General features: G+C 45.2%; 1 protein-coding gene across 1 annotated transcript; it reads left to right on the forward strand.

Annotated features, from left to right (window-relative positions):
• The first annotated feature begins 17,428 nt into the window (after positions 1–17,428).
• On the forward strand, positions 17,429–18,349 carry LOC123132280 (uncharacterized). Its single transcript, XM_044552067.1, has one exon. It carries the CDS (start codon positions 17,553–17,555, stop codon positions 18,165–18,167), a length of 615 nt encoding a protein of 204 aa, XP_044408002.1. The 5' UTR covers positions 17,429–17,552; the 3' UTR covers positions 18,168–18,349.
• The last annotated feature ends 368 nt before the right edge of the window (positions 18,350–18,717 follow it).

Genomic DNA, 18,717 nt, shown 5'->3' on the forward strand with positions numbered 1-18,717 from the left:
ACCAAGTTTGGGTCAATCCAAGCACGTTTGAATCTCCAATCACTAGATTGAACACTGTCTAGTCAAAAGCAACAAATCTGGACAGAACATCCACTTCTTCTTCCCCTCCTCTCTTAGGTTGTGTTCCTCTCTTGTGCTCTCTCTCACTCTCACAATGGCAGCCACCGCCAACAGTGATGGAGTGGCTAGGGTTTTCTTCTCTACTCCCTTCACTAGGAAGCAATCACAACCGTTGGATGCAAATCAAATCAACGACTCATGCGTGTTGGACTTTTGGGCTGATGTTGAAATGCCAACACACCCCATGTAGAGAGACTTAGCCCAACAATATTAACATGCTGACTAGAGAATTGTTTGAAAGCACCATGATTAGATCCAAATTTATTTTCTTGCCTCTCATAGTAGAGGTTGAGGAAGGTTCTGTAGTGCTAGCGTGGATGCTTGCATAAAACATTTCCCAAGTGCCTCCAATTCCTATCTCATGTTTAAAGCTGGTGGATCTCGTGTATCTAACACCCACAAACAATCCATCATGTAGTAATATTCGTTCTTTAGCAGACAAGTGAGAGAGCTGCCTAAGTGTGTAGGATATAAGAGTTATGTTTTTCCAACGCTACCCATAAATCCATTGTATCCTCATATAAATATCCAGCAACCGGTATCTACACTGGAATCCTTGCTTCACTCGACTTTTCATTCATGTTGTACATACAGCTGTACACCCTCGTGTACAAGATTGATTATTTAACCATCCATTTTTTTTCTTTGAAAAAGAAGGTTGAAACCCCCAGCCTCCGCATCATGTGATGTACACAAACTATTTTAATTAAAAGCTTATGCACGACAACGAGGTCGAATATATCAACACTTCAATACATGAAATTGACTACTATGGCATAAATACGACAAAGTCGACCTCCTCCTCAACAATGCCTGGCCGACTTCTCGGTATAGTTCTAGCTAGCCTTAATTTCATGTTCCCAACGGAGATTAAATTTGTTGACCTTATGCATGCTTAATGAACGAACGTATACAAAGTTGATTGCGGTTATCATATATGTGATCATCTCATATTCTCATCTGTGGGCTAGATGAACCTTGTCCGGCGTCTACTGTAGTTTATTTATGCGTACATAGTTTTAGTTACAACAACTGTAATTTTTCTTATTTCATACTTCATCCGTTTTTAAATATTTGTCTTTTTAGTGATTTCAAATGGACTAGTACATATGGATGTATATAGATATATTTTAGAGTGTAGATTCACTCATTTTGCTTCGTATGTAGTCACTTGTTGAAATCTCTAGAAAGATAAATTTAGAAACGGAGGGAGTATAATAGTTTGATTTCGTTGAGTGAGTCAAGCAAACTCCATTCGAGAGAATGATTCAAGATTTAACATGGGAGTACATCGCACTAGCTAGATAAAGCCAGTGTGTCTCATGGCCTGAATGTGAACTATAATCTTTAATCGCTCGATGACATATCTAATACAGTTGTCCTGTTGCTGGTATTTAATCGACCAAACACTACTAAAGCGTGATATACTGATATGAATTCTGAACCTTGTGACTCACATCTAGTATGTGGTGAACAGACAGAAACATGCAAGAATTCTGAGGTACATGACAACTGGTGGGATAGTTTCCGGTGCGTCCAACCCCTACGTACGCTCGTACCAACGAAGAATTGCAATACTTGATACCCATACAAATTAAAAATAGAATAAAATAGAAGGTGATCCCTTTCTCTCTCAAACTGCTCGTCGGATGGCTACTGCAGGGCAACAACTCGAGGGCCCGGATACATAATGTGAACATGAAGAATGTATAGCTCGAGCTCAGCAACACACCTGCTCCCACACGAACACTCTGTAAGCAAAGCAGCAAAGGTGCTTCAACACATTTCATAATTTTGTTTTGCAATTTAGTAGCACTGCCCAGAACCCATAGTATCATATCTTCTTTATACTCCTAGTAATGTAAGGGGGTGTTGGGGAACGTAGTAATTTTAAAAAAATTCCTACGCACACGCAAGATCATGGTGATGCACAGCAACGAGAGGGGAGAGTGGTGTCCACGTACCCTCGTAGACCGAAAGCGGAAGCGTTAGCACAACGTTGTTGATGTAGTCGTACGTCTTCACGATCCGACCGATCAAGTACCGAACGTACGACACCTCCGAGTTCAGCACACGTTCAGCCTGATGACGTCCCTCGAACTCCGATCCAGCCGAGTGTTGAGGGAGAGTTTCGTCAGCACGACGGCGAGGTGACGATGTTTATGTTCTACCGACGCAGGGCTTCATCTAAGCACCGCTACAGCAACATCGAGGTGGACTTTGGTGGAGGGGGGTACCGCACACGGCTAAAAGATCAAACGATCAATTATTGTGTCTTTGGGGTGCCCCCTGCCCCCGTATATAAAGGAGTGGAGGAGGGGGAGGGCCGGCCCTCTCTATGACGCGCCCTAGGGAAGTCCTACTCCCACCGGGAGTAAGATCCCCCCTTTCCTAGTAGAACTAGGAGCCCTTCCAAGTAGTAAGAGTAGAAGGGAAGGAAAGGGAAGGGAAAAGGAGAAGGAAGGAAGGGGGCGTCCCCCCTCCCTAGTCCAATTCGGACCAGCCCATGGGGAGGGGTGCGGCCACCCTTTGAGGCCTTTCTCTCCTTTCCTGTATGGCCCATTAAGGCCCAATACGAATTCCCGTAACTCCCTGGTACTCCCGAAAATACCAGAATCACTCAGAACCTTTCCGATGTCTGAATATAGTCGTCCAATATATCGATTTTTACGTCTCGATCATTTCGAGACTCCTTGTCATGTCCCCGATCTCATCCGGGACTCCGAACTCCTTCGGTACATCAAAACATATAAACTCATAATATAACCGTCATTGAACTTTAAGCGTGCGGACCCTACGGGTTCAAGAACTATGTAGACATGACCGAGACACATCTCCGGTAAATAACCAATAGCGGAACCTGGATGCTCATATTGGCTCCTACATATTCTACGAAGATCTTTATCGATCAAACCGCATAACAACATACGTTGTTCTCTTTGTCATCGGTATGTTACTTGCCCGAGATTCAATCGTCGCTATCTCAATACCTAGTTCAATCTCGTTACTGGCAAGTCTCTTTACTCGCTCCGTAATACGTCATCCCGCAACTAACTCATTAGTTGCAATGCTTGCAAGGCTTAAGTGATGTGTATTACCGAGAGGACCCAGAGATACCTCTCCGACAATCGGAGTGACAAATCCTAATCTGGAAAACGCCAACCCAACAAGTACCTTCGGAGACACCTGTAGAGCATCTTTATAATCACTCAGTTACGTTGTGACGTTTGGTGGAACACAAAGTGTTCCTCCGGTAAACGGGAGTTGCATAATCTCATAGTCATAGGAACATGTATAAGTCATGAAGAAAGCAATAGCAACAAACTAAACGATCAAGTGATAAGCTAACGGAATGGGTCAAGTTAATCACATCATTCTCCTAATGATGTGATCCCGTTAATCAAATGACAACTCATGTCTATGATTAGGAAACATAACCATCTTTGATCAACGAGCTAGTCAAGTAGAGGCATACTAGTGACACTCTGTTTGTCTATGTATTCACACATGTATTATGTTTCCGGTTAATACAATTCTAGCATGAATAATAAACATTTATCATGATATAAGGAAATAAATAATAACTTTATTATTGCCTTTAGGGCATATTTCCTTTAGTCCCCCACTTGCACTAGAGTCAATAATCTAGTTCACATCGCCATGTGATTTAATACCAATAGTTCACATCACCATGTGATTAACACCCATAGTTCACATCGACATGTGACCAACACCCAAAGGGTTTACTAGAGTCAATAATCTAGTTCACATCGCTATGTGATTAACACCCAAAGAGTACTAAGGTGTGATCATGTTTTGCTTGTGAGAGAAGTTTAGTCAACGGGTCTGCCACATTCAGATCCGTATGTATTTTGCAAATTTCTATGTCAACAATGCTCTGCACGGAGCTACTCTAGCTAATTGCTCCCACTTTTAATATGTATCCAGATTGAGATTTAGAGTCATCTAGATCAGTGTCAAAATTTGCATCGATGTAACCCTTTACGACGAACCTTTTTGTCACCTCCATAATCGAGAAACATATTCTTATTCCACTAAGGATAATTTTGACCGCTGTCCAGTGATCTACTCCTAGATCACTATTGTACTCCCTTGCCAAAAATAGTGCAGAGTATACAATAGGTCTGGTACACAACATGGCATACTTTATAGAACCTATGGCTGAGGCATAGGGAATGACTTTCATTCTCTCTCTATCTTCTGCCATGGTCGGGTTTTGAGTCTTACTCAACTTCACACCTTGTAACACAGGCAAGAACTCCTTCTTTGACTGTTCCATTTTGAACTACTTCAAAATCTTGACAAGGTATGTACTCATTGAAAAACTTATCAAGCGTATTGATCTATCTCTATAGATCTTGATGCTCAATATGTAAGCAGCTTCACCGAGGTCTTTCTTTGAAGAACTCCTTTCAAACATTCCTTTATGTTTTGCAGAATAATTCTACATTATCTCCGATCAACAATATGTCATTTACATATACTTATCAGAAATGCTGTAGTGCTCCCATTCACTTTCTTGTAAATACAGGCTTCACCGCAAGTCTATATAAAACTATATGCTTTGATCAACTTATCAAAGCGTATATTCCAACTCCGAGATGCTCGCACTAGATGGATCGCTGGATCTTGCATATTTTGATAGTACCTTTAGGATTGACAAAACCTTCTGGTTGCATCATATACAACTCTTCTTTAGTAAATCCATTAAGGAATGCAGTTTTGTTTATCCATTTGCCATATTTCATAAAATGCGGCAATTGCTAACATGATTCGGACAGACTTAAGCATAGATACGAGTGAGAAACTCTCATCGTAGTCAACACCTTGAACTTGTCGAAAACCTTTTTGTGGCAATTCTAGCTTTGTAGATAGTAACACTACTATCAGCGTCCGTCTTCCTCTTAAAGATCCATTTAATCTCAATGGCTCGCCGATCATTGCGCAAGTCAATCAAAGTCCATACTTTGTTCTCATACATGGATCTCATCTCAGATTTCATGGCCTCAAGCCATTTCGCGGAATCTGGGCTCATCATCGCTTCCTCATAGTTTGTAGGCTCGTCATGGTCAAGTAACATGTCCTTCAGAACAGGATTACCGTACCACTCTGATGCGGATCTCACTCTGGTTTACCTACAGGGTTTGGTAGTAACTTGATCTGAAGTTACATGATCATTATCATTAGCTTCCTCGCTAATTGGGGTAGTAGTCACAGGAACAGATTTCTGTGATGAACTACTTTCCAATAAAGGAGCAGATACAGTTACCTCATCAAGTTCTACTTTCCTCCCACTCACTTCTTTCGAGAGAAACTCCTTCTCTAGAAAGGATCCATTCTCAGCAATGAATAACTTGCCTTCGGATCTGTGATAGAAGGTGTACCCAACATTTTCTTTTGGGTATCCTATGAAGACGCACTTCTTCGATTTGGGTTTGATCTTATCAGGTTGAAACTTTTTCACATAAGCATTGCAACCTCAAACTTTAAGAAACGATAGCTTATGTTTCTTGCCAAACCATAGTTCATATGGTGTCGTCTCAACGAATTTAGATAGTGCCCTATTTAATGTGAATGTAGCTGTCTCTAATGCATAACCCCAAAACGATAATGGTAAATCGGTAAGAGACATCATAGATCGCACCATATCTAATAAAGTACGATTACGACGTTCAGACACACCATTACACTATGGTGTTCCAGGTGGCGTGAGTAGTAAAACTATTTCACATTGTTTTAACTGAAGGCCAAACTCGTAACTCAAATATTTTACTTCTGCGAGCATATCGTAGAAACTTTTATTTTTGTTACGATGATTCTCCACTTCACTCTGAAATTCTTTGAACTTTTCAAATGTTTCAAACTTGTGTTTCATTAAGTAGATATACCCATATCTGCTCAAATCATCTGTGAAGGTCAGAAAATAATGATACCTGCCGCGAGCCTCAATATTCATCGGACCACATACATCAGTATGTATGATTTCCAACAAGTCAGTTGCTCGCTCCATTGTTCCGGAGAACGGAGTTTTAGTCATCTTGCCCATGAGGCATGGTTCGCAAGCATCAACTGATTCATAATCAAGTGATTCCAAAAGCCCATCAACATGGATTTTCTTCATGTGCTTTACACCAATATGACCTAACCGGCAGTGCCACAAATAAGTTGCACTATCATTATTAACTTTGCATCTTTTGGCTTCAATATTATGAATATGTGTATCACTGCGATCGAGATCCAACAAACCATTTTCATTGGGTGTATGACCATAGAAGGTTTTATTCATGTAAACAGAATAACAATTATTCTCTAACTTAAATGAATAACCGTATTGCAATAAACATGATCAAATCATATTCATGCTCAACGCAAACACCAAATAACACTTATTTAGGTTCAACATTCATCCTGAAAGTATAGGGAGTGTGTGATGATGATCATATCAATCTTGGAACTACTTCCAACACACATTGTCACTTCACCCTTAACTAGTCTCTATTTATTTTGCAACTCCCGTTTCGAGTTACTAATCTTAGCAACTGAACTAGTATCAAATACTAAGGGTTTGCTATAAACACTAGTAAAGTACACATCAATAACATGTATATCAAATATAACTTTGTTCACTATGCCATCCTTCTTATCCGCCAAGTATCTAGGGCAGTTCCACTTCTAGTGACCAGTCCCTTTGTAGTAGACGCACTTAGTATCAGGCTTAGGTCCAGACTTGGGCTTCTTCACTTGAGCAGCAACTCGCTTGTCGTTCTTCTTGAAGTTCCCCTTCTTCCCTTTGCCGTTTTTTTGAAACTAGTGGTCTCGTCAACCATCAACACTTGATGTTTTTCTTGATTTCTACCTTCGTCGATTTCAGCATCACGAAGAGTTTGGGAATTGTTTCCGTTATCCCTTGCATATTATAGTTCATCACGAAGTTCTACTAACTTGGTGATGATGACTAGAGAATTCTGCCAATCACTATCTTATCTGGAAGATTAACTCCCACTTGATTTAAGCGATTGTAGTACCCAGACAATCTGAGCACATGTTCACTGCTTGAGCTATTCTCCTCCATCTTTTAGCTATAGAACTTGTTGGAGACTTCATATCTCTCAACTCGGGTATTTGCTTGAAATATTAACTTCAACTCCTGGAACATCTCATATGGTCCATGACGTTCAAAACGTCTTTGAAGTCCCGATTCTAAGCCGTTAAGCATGGTGCACTAAACTATCAAGTATTCATCATATTGAGCTAGCCAAACGTTCATAACGTCTGCATTTGCTCCTGCAATAGGTCTGTCACCTAGCGGTGCATCAAGAACATAATTCTTTTGTGCAGCAATGAGGATAAACCTCAGATCACGGACCCAGTCTGCATCATTTCTACTATCATCTTTCAACTTAGTTTTTTCTAAGAACATATATAAAACATAGGGAAGCAACAACGCGAGCTATTGATCTACAACATAGATATGCTAATACTACCAGGACTAAGTTCATGATAAATTAAAGTTCAATTAATCATATTACTTAAGAACTCCCACTTAGATAGACATCCCTCTAATCATCTAAGTGATCGCGTGATCCAAATCAACTAAACCATAACCGAGCATCACGTGAAATGGAGTAGTTTTCAATGGTGAACATCACTATGTTGATCATATCTACTATATGATTCACGCTCGACCTTTCGGTCTCAGTGTTCCGAGGCCATATCTGCATATGCTAGGCTCGTCAAGTTTAACCTGAGTATTCTGCGTGTGCAAAACTGGCTTGTACCCGTTGTAGATGGACATAGAGCTTATCACACCCGATCATCACGTGGTGTCTGGGCACGACGAACTTTGGCAACGGGGCATACTCAGGGAGAACACTTTTATCTTGAAATTTAGTGAGAGATCATCTTATAAAGCTACCGCCGAACTAAGCAAAATAAGATGTATAAAAGATAAACATCACATGCAATCAAAATATGTGACATGATATGGCCATCATCATATTGTGCCTTTGATCTCCATCTCCAAAGCATCGTCATGATCTTTATCATCACCGGCATGACACCATGATCTCCATCATCTTGATCTATATCAATGTGTCATCATAAGGTCGTCTCGCCAACTATTGCTCTTGCAACTATTGCTATCGCATAGCGATAAGGTAAAGCAATTATTTGGCACTTACATCTTATGCAATAAAGAGACAACCATAAGGCTTCTGCCAGTTGCTGATAACTTTAACAAACCATGATCATCTCATACAACAACTTATATCTCATCACGTCTTGACCATAGCACATCACAACATGCCCTGCAAAAACAAGTTAGACGTCCTCTACTTTGTTGTTGCAAGTTTTACGTGGCTGCTACGGGCTGAGCAAGAACCGTTCTTACCTACGCATCAAAACCACAACGATAGTTCGTCAAGTTAGTGATGTCTTAACCTTCTCAAGGACCGGGCGTAGACACACTCAGTTCAACTAAAGTTGGAGAAACTGAACCCGCCAGCCACCTGTGTGCAAAGCACGTCGGTAGAACCAGTCTCGCGTTAGCGTACGCGTATTGTCGGTCCGGACCGCTTCATCCAACAATATCGCCGAACCAAAGTATGACATGCTGGTAAGCAGTATGACTTATATCGCCCACAACTCACTTGTGTTTTACTCGTGCATATGACATCTACGCATAAAACCTGGCTCGGATGCCACTGTTGGGGAACGTAGTAATTTCTAAAAAATTCCTACGCACACGCAAGATCATGGTGATGCACAGCAACGAGAGGGAAGAGTGTTGTCCACGTATCCTCGTAGACCGAAAGCGGAAGCGTTAGCACAACGCGGTTGATGTAGTCGTACGTCTTCACGATCCGACCGATCAAGTACCGAACGTACGGCACCTCCGAGTTCAGCACACGTTCAGCCCGATGACGTCCCTCGAACTCCGATCTAGCTGAGTGTTGAGGGAGAGTTTAGTCAGCACAACGGCGTGGTGACGATGTTGATATTCTACCGACGCAGGACTTCGCCTAAGCACCGCTACAGCAATATCGAGGTGGACTTTGGTGGAGGGGGGCACCGCACACGGCTAAAAGATCAAACGATAAATTGTTGTGTCTTTGGGGTGCCCCCTGCCCCCGTATATAAAGGAGTGGAGGAGGGGGAGGGCCGACCCTCCCTATGGCGCGCCCTAGGGGAGTCCTACTCCCACCGGGAGTAGGATTCCCACTTCCCTAGTAGAACTAGGAGTCCTTCCAAGTAGTAGGAGTAGAAGGGAAGGAAAGGGAAGGGAAAAGGAGAAGGAAGGAAGGCGGCGCCCCCCCCCCCCCTCCCTAGTCCAATTCGGACCAGCCCATGGGGAGGGGTGCGGCCACCCTTTGAGGCCTTTTTCTCCTTTCCCGTATGGCCCATTAAGGCCCAATACGAATTCCCGTAACTCCCCGGTACTCCTGAAAATACCTGAATCACTCGGAACCTTTCTGATATCCGAATATAGTCGTCCAATATATCGATCTTTACGTCTCGACCATTTCGAGACTCCTCGTCATGTCCCCGATCTCATCCGAGACTCCGAACTCCTTCGGTACATCAAAACACATAAACTCATAATATAACCGTCATCGAACTTTAAGCGTGCAGACCCTACGGGTTCGAGAACTATGTAGACATGACCGAGACACGTCTCCGGTCAATAACCAATAGCGGAACCTGGATGCTCATATTGGCTCCTACATATTCTACGAAGATCTTTATCGGTCAAATCGCATAACAACATACGTTGTTCCCTTTGTCATCGGTATGTTACTTGCCCGAGATTCGATCGTCGGTATCTCAATACCTAGTTCAATCTCGTTACCGGCAAGTCTCTTTACTCATTTCGTAATACATCATCCCGCAACTAACTCATTAGTTGCAATGCTTGCAAGGATTAAGTGATGTGCATTACCGAGAGGGCCCAGAGATACCTCTTCGACAATCGGAGTGACAAATCCTAATCTCGAAATACGCCAACCCAACAAGCACCTTCGGAGACACCTATAGAGCACCTTTATAATCACCCAGTTACGTTGTGACGTTTGGTGGCACATAAAGTGTTCCTCCGGTAAACGGGATTTGCATAATCTCATAGTCATAGGAACATGTATAAGTCATGAAGAAAGCAATAGCAACAAACTAAACGATCAAGTGCTAAGCTAACGGAATGGGTCAAGTCAATCACATCATTCTCCTAATGATGTGATCCCGTTAATCAAATGATAACTCATGTCTATGGTTAGGAAACATAACCATCTTTGATTAACGAGCTAGTCAAGTAGAGGCATACTAGTGACACTCTGTTTGTCTATGTATTCATGTATTATGTTTCCGATTAATACAATTCTAGCATGAATAATAAACATTTATCATGATATAAGGAAATAAATAATAACTTTATTATTGCCTCTGGGGCATATTTCCTTCAGGGGGTACAATTATTTCCAACAACTTTTTCCGGGCAGAAAGGCTTCCAGTTCCAGTTCATTGTCAATCACGTCTCATGTTTCTGTTTTACCCATCTGATGCAATAACACATTTACAAGGTATAGCTTATGCGAGTTTTTGGAAAAAAGAGAGGGAAGGTTTTAGGCTTCCATGGTGTAGCATTAAGAAAGCCACAGTGGTTTCATGCGTTTGGTAACCGGAGACAAAGGTCTGAATGTTTAGCCGCCCAACTTCACATTCATACACTACAATTTGCAGACGTGGCACAACAGTATCGCTGACCATTTGTAAGTAGAGGAATGCAACACAATCGAAAGAAAAGCTCTATAGATCAAGGAACGAATAGGCAGCCACTGAATGAGCCAAAGTCCCCGTTACGCCGGTACCACAGACTAAACTCACCAATCGTGAGGAGAGGAATTGTCCAACCACATGTATCCCCATATACGATCTGGCTAACAAGATAATTGTTTCAAAGCACCATGATTAGATCCAAGTTCTACTTTTCTATCCAGCCCTATAAGTTTTGGGCCTTCCGTAGTAGAGGTCAAGCAAAGTTCTCCGGTGATACTATTGATACTCACGTAAAACATTTCCCAGGTGCCTCCAACTCCTATCTCATGTTTAAAGCTGGTGAATCTCGTATATCTAGCGCCTATATACAATCGATCATATAGCAACATTTGGTTTTTAGCAGACAAGCAGGGGAGCTGCCTAAGTGTGTATATAAGAGCTATGCTTTTCCGACGCTATCCATGAATCCATTATATCCTCATATAAATATCCAGCAAACAGCAAGGACACTCGATTGATAGCAGCACATCTCGAGATTTGGGCAAATGGCTTACTGGTCGGGTCACATTGGCACATAATTGCTGACCAACCAGGATACAGAATTTTGGTTTCTAACTCTTATTACATTTCATTGCCTTCACGGTATTCCCCAATTAGACTCAACTTTTTTTAATAGTGATACATCTGCATTCATGAGTCACGAACTAATTCTCATATCATTCGTCCCTATGAAAACGTGTTGTTTTAAAATGCTCGGCTAGTAACGTGGTCGTCCCTACCCATTTCCTAAAATATTGGAGTTGTGCAATATATATTGATAAAACATGTCAAAACTTGGAGAAAATAAAGTTGAGAAGCAATATTAGAGTGGTCTAACAATAATACATGTCATTTCTTTTTGGGCTTATGGACCGCTACCAAAATAGATTATTTGGTCACCACACACGCACGCACGCACGCGCACGCACGCACGCACGCGCACGCACGCACGCACGCACGCAGAAATAAAGCAACATGTGTTTCCCCGATTTTAACATCTGGTCACCGCTTTATTTTATTTTCCTATTCTGAGATGGTACAAAATATTTATACTCGGTCTGCTAGAAAAGAAAAAAACAGTTTGTCTAAAATTTCATACATGGGCTGCGGACGCTATAGCCCAGCGAGCCAGAACACTTATTTTTCTGCCCACGCAGCTGAAATAACCCTATTTGCTGCACGCGTCGCACAGGAAACAAAAGACTTGGCCACTCCGTTTTCGTTTTTATGTTGTTTTTGTTCTTCTTTTCTGTTTTTTAATTTTCTCTCTTATAAGTTTACTTTTTTTTTCCTTTTTTGCAAATTTAAACTTTTTAAAAAGGTTTAGATTTGCATTTTTTGCTCAATTTTTTTAAAGAAAATTCTTCTAAAATTGTCCTGAATGTTCGAAACATGTTCCCGTTTTCATAAATTGTTCACAAATTCAAAAAATAATTGTGATTTTTATTAATGGTTGAAGTTTTCAAAAATGTTTGTGAACTTCAAAAAGTGTTCCTGTTTCAAATTTTCCATTTTCCCCCAAAATGTATGGAATTTTTAAATTTTGTTTCATAATTTTGAAAATAGTGCACGTTTTCAAGTATATTTGGCAATTCATAATAATAATTATTTCTGAAAATTAAAAACTCAAAAAGATGTTTTGATCTGATGTTGCAGTATGTTCTTAAATATTCACGCTAGCCATTGGTTAGCAGGACGCATTTCTTCGTGTGGTTAGCAGCACTCAAACAGGAAAAAGCAAAAATAGTTGCTCTGTCTCCTAGGTTGTATTGGACCTTAGGTGGTGTTTGGTTCTCTAGTCCTAGGACTTTTTCTAGTTCCAACTAAAAAGTCCCTAGTCCCTAAAAAGTCCCTTCCTGTTTGTTTTCCAAGACTAAAAAGTTCCTAGTCCCTTCCTAAAGATTATTGAATGACCATGTTGCCCCTAGTATATAGAAAAATAACAATCAAACAACACCATGGGGTGGCGGGCCAATGGGTGCATGGAGGGGCATTGTTAGAAAAGTCCCAAAAAGACTCTCCTTGATGGTCTTCTTCATTTAGTCTCAAATGCCTAGTTTAGTCCCTAAAAAGTCCCTCCCGTTTGGTAAAAAAGTCTCTAAGAAGGATTTTTTCTAGTCCCTACACAAAAAGGTCCCTGGATACAAATACCCCCTTAGCCGCACTCCCCTAATGGGTCTGCTCCGCATCCAGCCATCAATCCTCGCTGAGGGAGGCAAAATATTTTATGGCCGTAGGGAATCGAACTTGCGATGTCTCATCCGGTTCCTCAGGAGGATGCCAATTGAGCAAGTCAACTTTGTTACATAATAACGGTTGGTACTTCTATTAACTACACGTATTTGTTTAATCTATTCCGCACGTAGTTCATGATTCTTTTTCGTTCGTCCCCCGGGTGGGCTGAACTAGGCCTACCACACATGTCTTTTTCCCTCCAATGAACGAGCATAAAAGAATTAGGATGCGAGGGAATTAAACTATGGATCTTTCCTATTGTGCCGCAGGACAAAACCAACTCAGGCAGCTTGCAATTATGATAGCAATAGTCCCTCCTTGAAGCTTTATACTAAATTACATCTTTTTTCAAATGTTTCTAAGTTGTCTGAAAATAAGGAAGTTGTCTCGAGAATCATGAGAAGAACGAGGGACTCCATAAATTATTACCGGTGGTAGCTTGCACGTGCCAATAAAAGTGAAAATGCTTATTGGTGAAAAAATTGTGCATGTTCCAATAAAAGAGAATATGTTGGTTTGGCTCTAACTATAAAAATTATGGGCGCGTGAGCACTAAAATAATCAAAAAGCATAAACCCTAACAAAGAGGGGACATTCATGACTCATTATGCTAAGGCAACGGGATTTATGCGCTGCAATTAGTAATCCATCCGGTTATTCCATCATATGAGAGAGTGTTTGAAACAACCTTTGCCCCGAAGGTCGTCGCGCAGACACCAAATGATGAGGCAACCACAAACCAAAGACGGTGGCGGACCCGGAGGAGAAAAATGCACGAATTGGGTGGTCGCCGCCACGTCGACCAACCTTACCACTATGAAGATCTCGCGGGCCAAATATGACCCAAAAAAAGACCGCAGCTCCTCGCTCTGTTGCCCATGGTGAACACATCAATTATCTCACACGTTGGTTCTCGCAAAAAATAATATCTCACTAGTTGTAACGCGCGGGCATATGTGCTAGTAAATTATTATTTGTGCAACTACTTCATGGCGATTTTATGAGACTTGTTACACATATTTACATGTGATAGCTATCTCTTTCGCTCCTCCCTTCCCCGCCATCCTTCCTATGTTTAAATTCTGGCTCTCTTCATGAAGGTCACCATCAAATACCTCGTGTAGTTTAGTTATAAGGTCAAATTTAGTTTCAACTGATTAAATTCCGTCCGTCTGGTTGTAAATATGTTAAACTTTGTTAAGTCCCATTCATTTTTATGCCCGCTTCATTTCAAATTGGCCGGACATTTGGTGCCCACGGTTGGATGGCTGACGCCTAGCCCTCTATCCACGGACGGATCTATTTATTGTCGTCCATCTGGTAACCGCGTTGGAGGTGCCCTCAGGCCAACTCCACCGCGCGACCCTATCTTGTCCGCCCCCGTTCGATTGGGGTAAAAGGGACAAACGAGACGGCTCAGCGCGCGGGCGCAAACAGACTTTTGTCCGCTTTGTGTCTGCTTTCGATCCATCCCCGGCCCAAAGTTACGCCAGTTTTGGGGTGAAACGGACAGCGCGCGGACGGACGGGACGCGCGCGCTTGTCCTCCCCTGGCCCGCCTGTCGGTGGGAGAAACCAAAACCCCCCCACGCCCATTTGACGCCATTTCCCCCAAACCCTCCCACGTCCCTCCCGCCGCCCCCTCTCTCCCCCGTCCATGGCCGACGCCCCGCCGAGTTCCGGCGGCCTGGCCGTCGACCCGACCGCAAAGGTGAAGAAGAAGGCGCCAAGGAAGCCGCGGTCGGAGTGCACGCCGGAGAAGATCGCCAAGTTGGACGCGGAATCGGCGAAGAGGAGGGAACGGAGAGCGGCCGTTAAGATCAATGCCATCGCGGCCAAGTTCGCCGCCCAGCGCGAGGAGTTGGAGGCCGCGCGGCGCAAGGCCGCTGCCGACGAGAAGGAGGACCTCGTCAACAAAGCGCACGCCATCCTCATGCTTGGCATGGGCCGTCCGGCAGGGTTCCATGCAGCGACCGTCGGCCCGGCGAGCACAGGCTCGTCGGTCGCCCGGCCTACGCACTGCCAGTCGCCGATGTCGCGCGCCGCGTCCATGTCGCCCGGCTTTCCTCCGCCCAGGCATGACGGCCAGACCCGTTTCTCGGCGTCGCCGGACGTGGGCTTGTTCGCGCCGTCCACACCACGCCCCGCGGCCGTCATCGACCTCAATGTCATGCCTGGGTCCAGCAGCGGCGGGCGGCCGTCCGTCGAGATGCAAAGAAAGCAGACGCGTGCACCGTTCACGGGCACCATGCCGGCCCCCCGCGTGTTATTTAACGGAATGCCAACCTCAACGCCGATGGTGGACGACCCCTTCTACAACCAGTACATGGAGGACGTGATCTTCCAGGGTGGGCATGACCGTGCCTACGACCCCGAGGAGACCCAAAGTCAGGATGGCCACGCCCAGTACGTGCCCGATGAGAAGGCCGACGACCGTGCTGACTACGACCATGGTGATTCGTGGCATGAAGACGACGACATCTATGTCGAAGGTGAAGATGAAGATGAAGCCAATGATGTTGATATTAGTGGTGCTCCATTGTTCATAGACGAGCTCACCCAAAGAGCGGAAGCACAAAAGAAACGGAAGAGCATTCGCACCGGTTCATATACACAAGATGAGGACAAGTTGATTTGTCAATGTTGGATGGAGATTAGCCAAGATCCAAGGACCGGAGCGCAACAAAAGGGTATTGTTTTTTGGACAAGAGTCCACAAAACATTCCATGAAAGGAAGATGTTTGAGCCCTACCAAATTACAAGCAACCGTGGCATCGGTTCGATTCAAAAAAGATGGTTGTTCATCCAACAAGAGTGCAACAAGTATTGTGCCGCATTTGAGAGCGTTGAAGCACGGCCCGTGAGTGGTCTCGGCGTTGGGGACATGGTATGCTCTTCTCTTTCTAGCCCTTTCCTTGCTACGGCCATGATACTTTGGCCGTGTATATGTTTGCATGTTCACTTGTTGTTGATCATGTGGTGTAGGCATTTCAATCTTTGGAGGCATTCAAGGCCCGGCACAATGACAAGCCATTCACTCTTACGCATTGTTGGACGCTCATCAACAATTGCCCTAAGTTCAAGGATCAATACCGTGAACTTCAAAGAAAGAGAGGCAAGAAAACAGCCAAGTTCGCCGGAGGTGGGGATGGCGAGGCGTTGAAGAGGCCGAGGGGCAAGACCAACTCCAAGGTGGACGACATATGTGACGCCTCAACCATGGCCTTGCATGAGACTTTGCATGGCATAATGTCACATAAGGATGTGAGGGACGAGAAGAAGCGGCAAAGCAAGGACGAGCAAATGAAGCAATACCTAGACCTCCAAAGACAGAAGCTTGAGATGGAGGAGGCGGCCAAGAAGAGGAAGATAGACATGGAGGAGGCGGCCCGGCAAAGGCAGCTCGACATGGAAGAGGCCGCCCGGCAAAGGCAGCTCGACATCGAGGCCGACAACGTCAAGGCCAGGCAGAGGCAGCTCGACATCGAGGCCACCAATGCCGCCACCAAAGCGAAGGAGGTGGCCCTTGCGATCATGAGCGTGGACTTGTTGAAGATGAGCGACAAGACGAGGGCCTGGTTCGAGGCCAAGCAGAAGGAGATGCTCGACGCCGAAGGCCTGAATTAGGTCGTCCGATCGGCGTGGCCGTTCTTTTTGGAGGCTGGCATGGGCGCCGCTCGCCCGCTGGGCCGCTGGCAGTGTGCCGGTGAAAAAACATTCACTTTGGAGGCCGGCTGTGTTGCCGGCGAGGACAACTATTCATTTTGGAGGTTGGCTGTGTTGCCGGCGATGGTCGTGTAGGCCGCTGGCTTTGTTGCCGGCGTGATGAACTGGGGTCGTGAACTGGGACTTGGCATTTGAAACGTCCCTTTTTTTAAAATAGACGCGGACAGGATGAAGCAAAAGGATGCGTCCGCGCGGTGGGCGCACGACCACCGCATCTCACGACAGGCCCGGACACGACCCCAAATCCCTATCCAAAGAAACAAAAACAGAACAAAACGGACGTCCGTTTAAGGTCGTGCGGTGGAGTTGGCTCACAGACTTCACGGTCCTTGCATCGCACTTTACTGGAACATTCCTGGCGGTACTGAATCGTCATGGGACATCACCCGGCGCGTCGTGTGCAACGCTCAAGGCATAGACGACGACTTGAACACCCAGGCCAGTCGCAAGTCTTCTCGAAAAAAAGTTACGTACTCGACGCGGTTTATGTTTGTTCTCTGATGCTTCCGACGACGCACGGCCCAGAGGACAAAGAGGCCTCGAGGCTCGCCACAGCCTCGCACACGCACCCACCCGCGCGCCTCTGCTCCTCCCCTCCCCGTTGACCCACCAACGACCTCCTCCTCCGCCGCCCGCCCGCCCGCCATGTCCGACAGCACCCACCGCGAGAGATCCTGCTGCGGCAGCCTGTTCACCTTCCTCGTCGCCGCCGGCTTCGTCATCCTCATCTACTGGGCCATCTTCCAGCCGCACCACATCCGCGCGACGGTCAGCTCCGCCACGCTCGCCAACCTCACCGTGGCCCGCGACAACGCCACCGTCTCCTACCGCCTCACCGTCGGGCTCGAGCTCTACAACCCCAGCCTCCGCGTGCCCATCTACTACGACGCGCTCGACGCCGAGCTCCGCGCCGGCGGCGGCGGCGCCCCCCTCGGCGGCCCCGCTGCCCGCGTCGCCTCCTCCCCGGCGGAGTTCCTGCAGCGCAGGAAGAGCGCCGACACGGTCAGGCTGGAGTTCGACGGGAGCGGCGGCGTCGGCGTCCCCGGCGACGTCGCCGGGGAGCTGGCGAGGGGGGCGGGCGCGGGGGCCGTGAGCTTTGAGGTGGACGTGGATGCGCGGGTGCGCTACAGGTTCGCCAGCATCAAGATCCGCCAGAAGCCGAGGATTTGGTGCTGGCTCACGGTTCCGGTCAAGCCGGAGGGTGGCGTCGGCGTCGGCGGCGCTCTGGCCTCCGGCGAGCGTTGTAGCGTTAAGTACTGATGAAGCTTCTTGGGCAGTTCTCTGCCAGTCTGGCTGGAGCCATCTTGTTTGGAGATCCCACGGTGTGCCGGTTTGATGTCGATTTCATTTTTGCAAATATTCATATTGTTTGTGTGATGTGTATTTCTGTAGGATTGTTTGCCTATCATTGAATATTGGTTGCATTCTTGGGGATTAATTCATTGATTGGCTGAACGGTTGATGTCATTTCATCCTAACTCTTGATAAATGTCAAATGTTGATCAGATTATGTTCAGGAGACAAGACTTATATGGTCGAGAAACATTGTTACCCATTACTACATCCATTTCAAGTTCTGACAAGGTTGATTGTCACACCATGGCTCCTTGGCTTCTCGTCTCCTCTTGACAAGCTGCTGCAGCTGCCATACATACCTGAAGACGTTGGCAACTTTCTCCACGGTCTTTATATGTTTTCTTCTCTTGGCCTGGGTATGACGTTTTGGTCTGAAGACAAGTGGCATCACCCTATGAAGAACAGGCACTGCTTTCACTTCAGTTAAAATGGCATAGGACCTTGAGCAAAGAAA

The sequence above is a fragment of the Triticum aestivum genome, chromosome 6A (genome assembly GCF_018294505.1).
Source record: "Triticum aestivum cultivar Chinese Spring chromosome 6A, IWGSC CS RefSeq v2.1, whole genome shotgun sequence".
Classification (NCBI taxonomy): Eukaryota; Viridiplantae; Streptophyta; class Magnoliopsida; order Poales; family Poaceae; genus Triticum; species Triticum aestivum.

Excerpts from the sequence above, each read along its gene's own strand:
- LOC123132280 (XM_044552067.1), top strand. The coding sequence starts at position 17,553 with ATGTCCGACAGCACCCACCGCGAGAGATCCTGCTGCGGCAGCCTGTTC.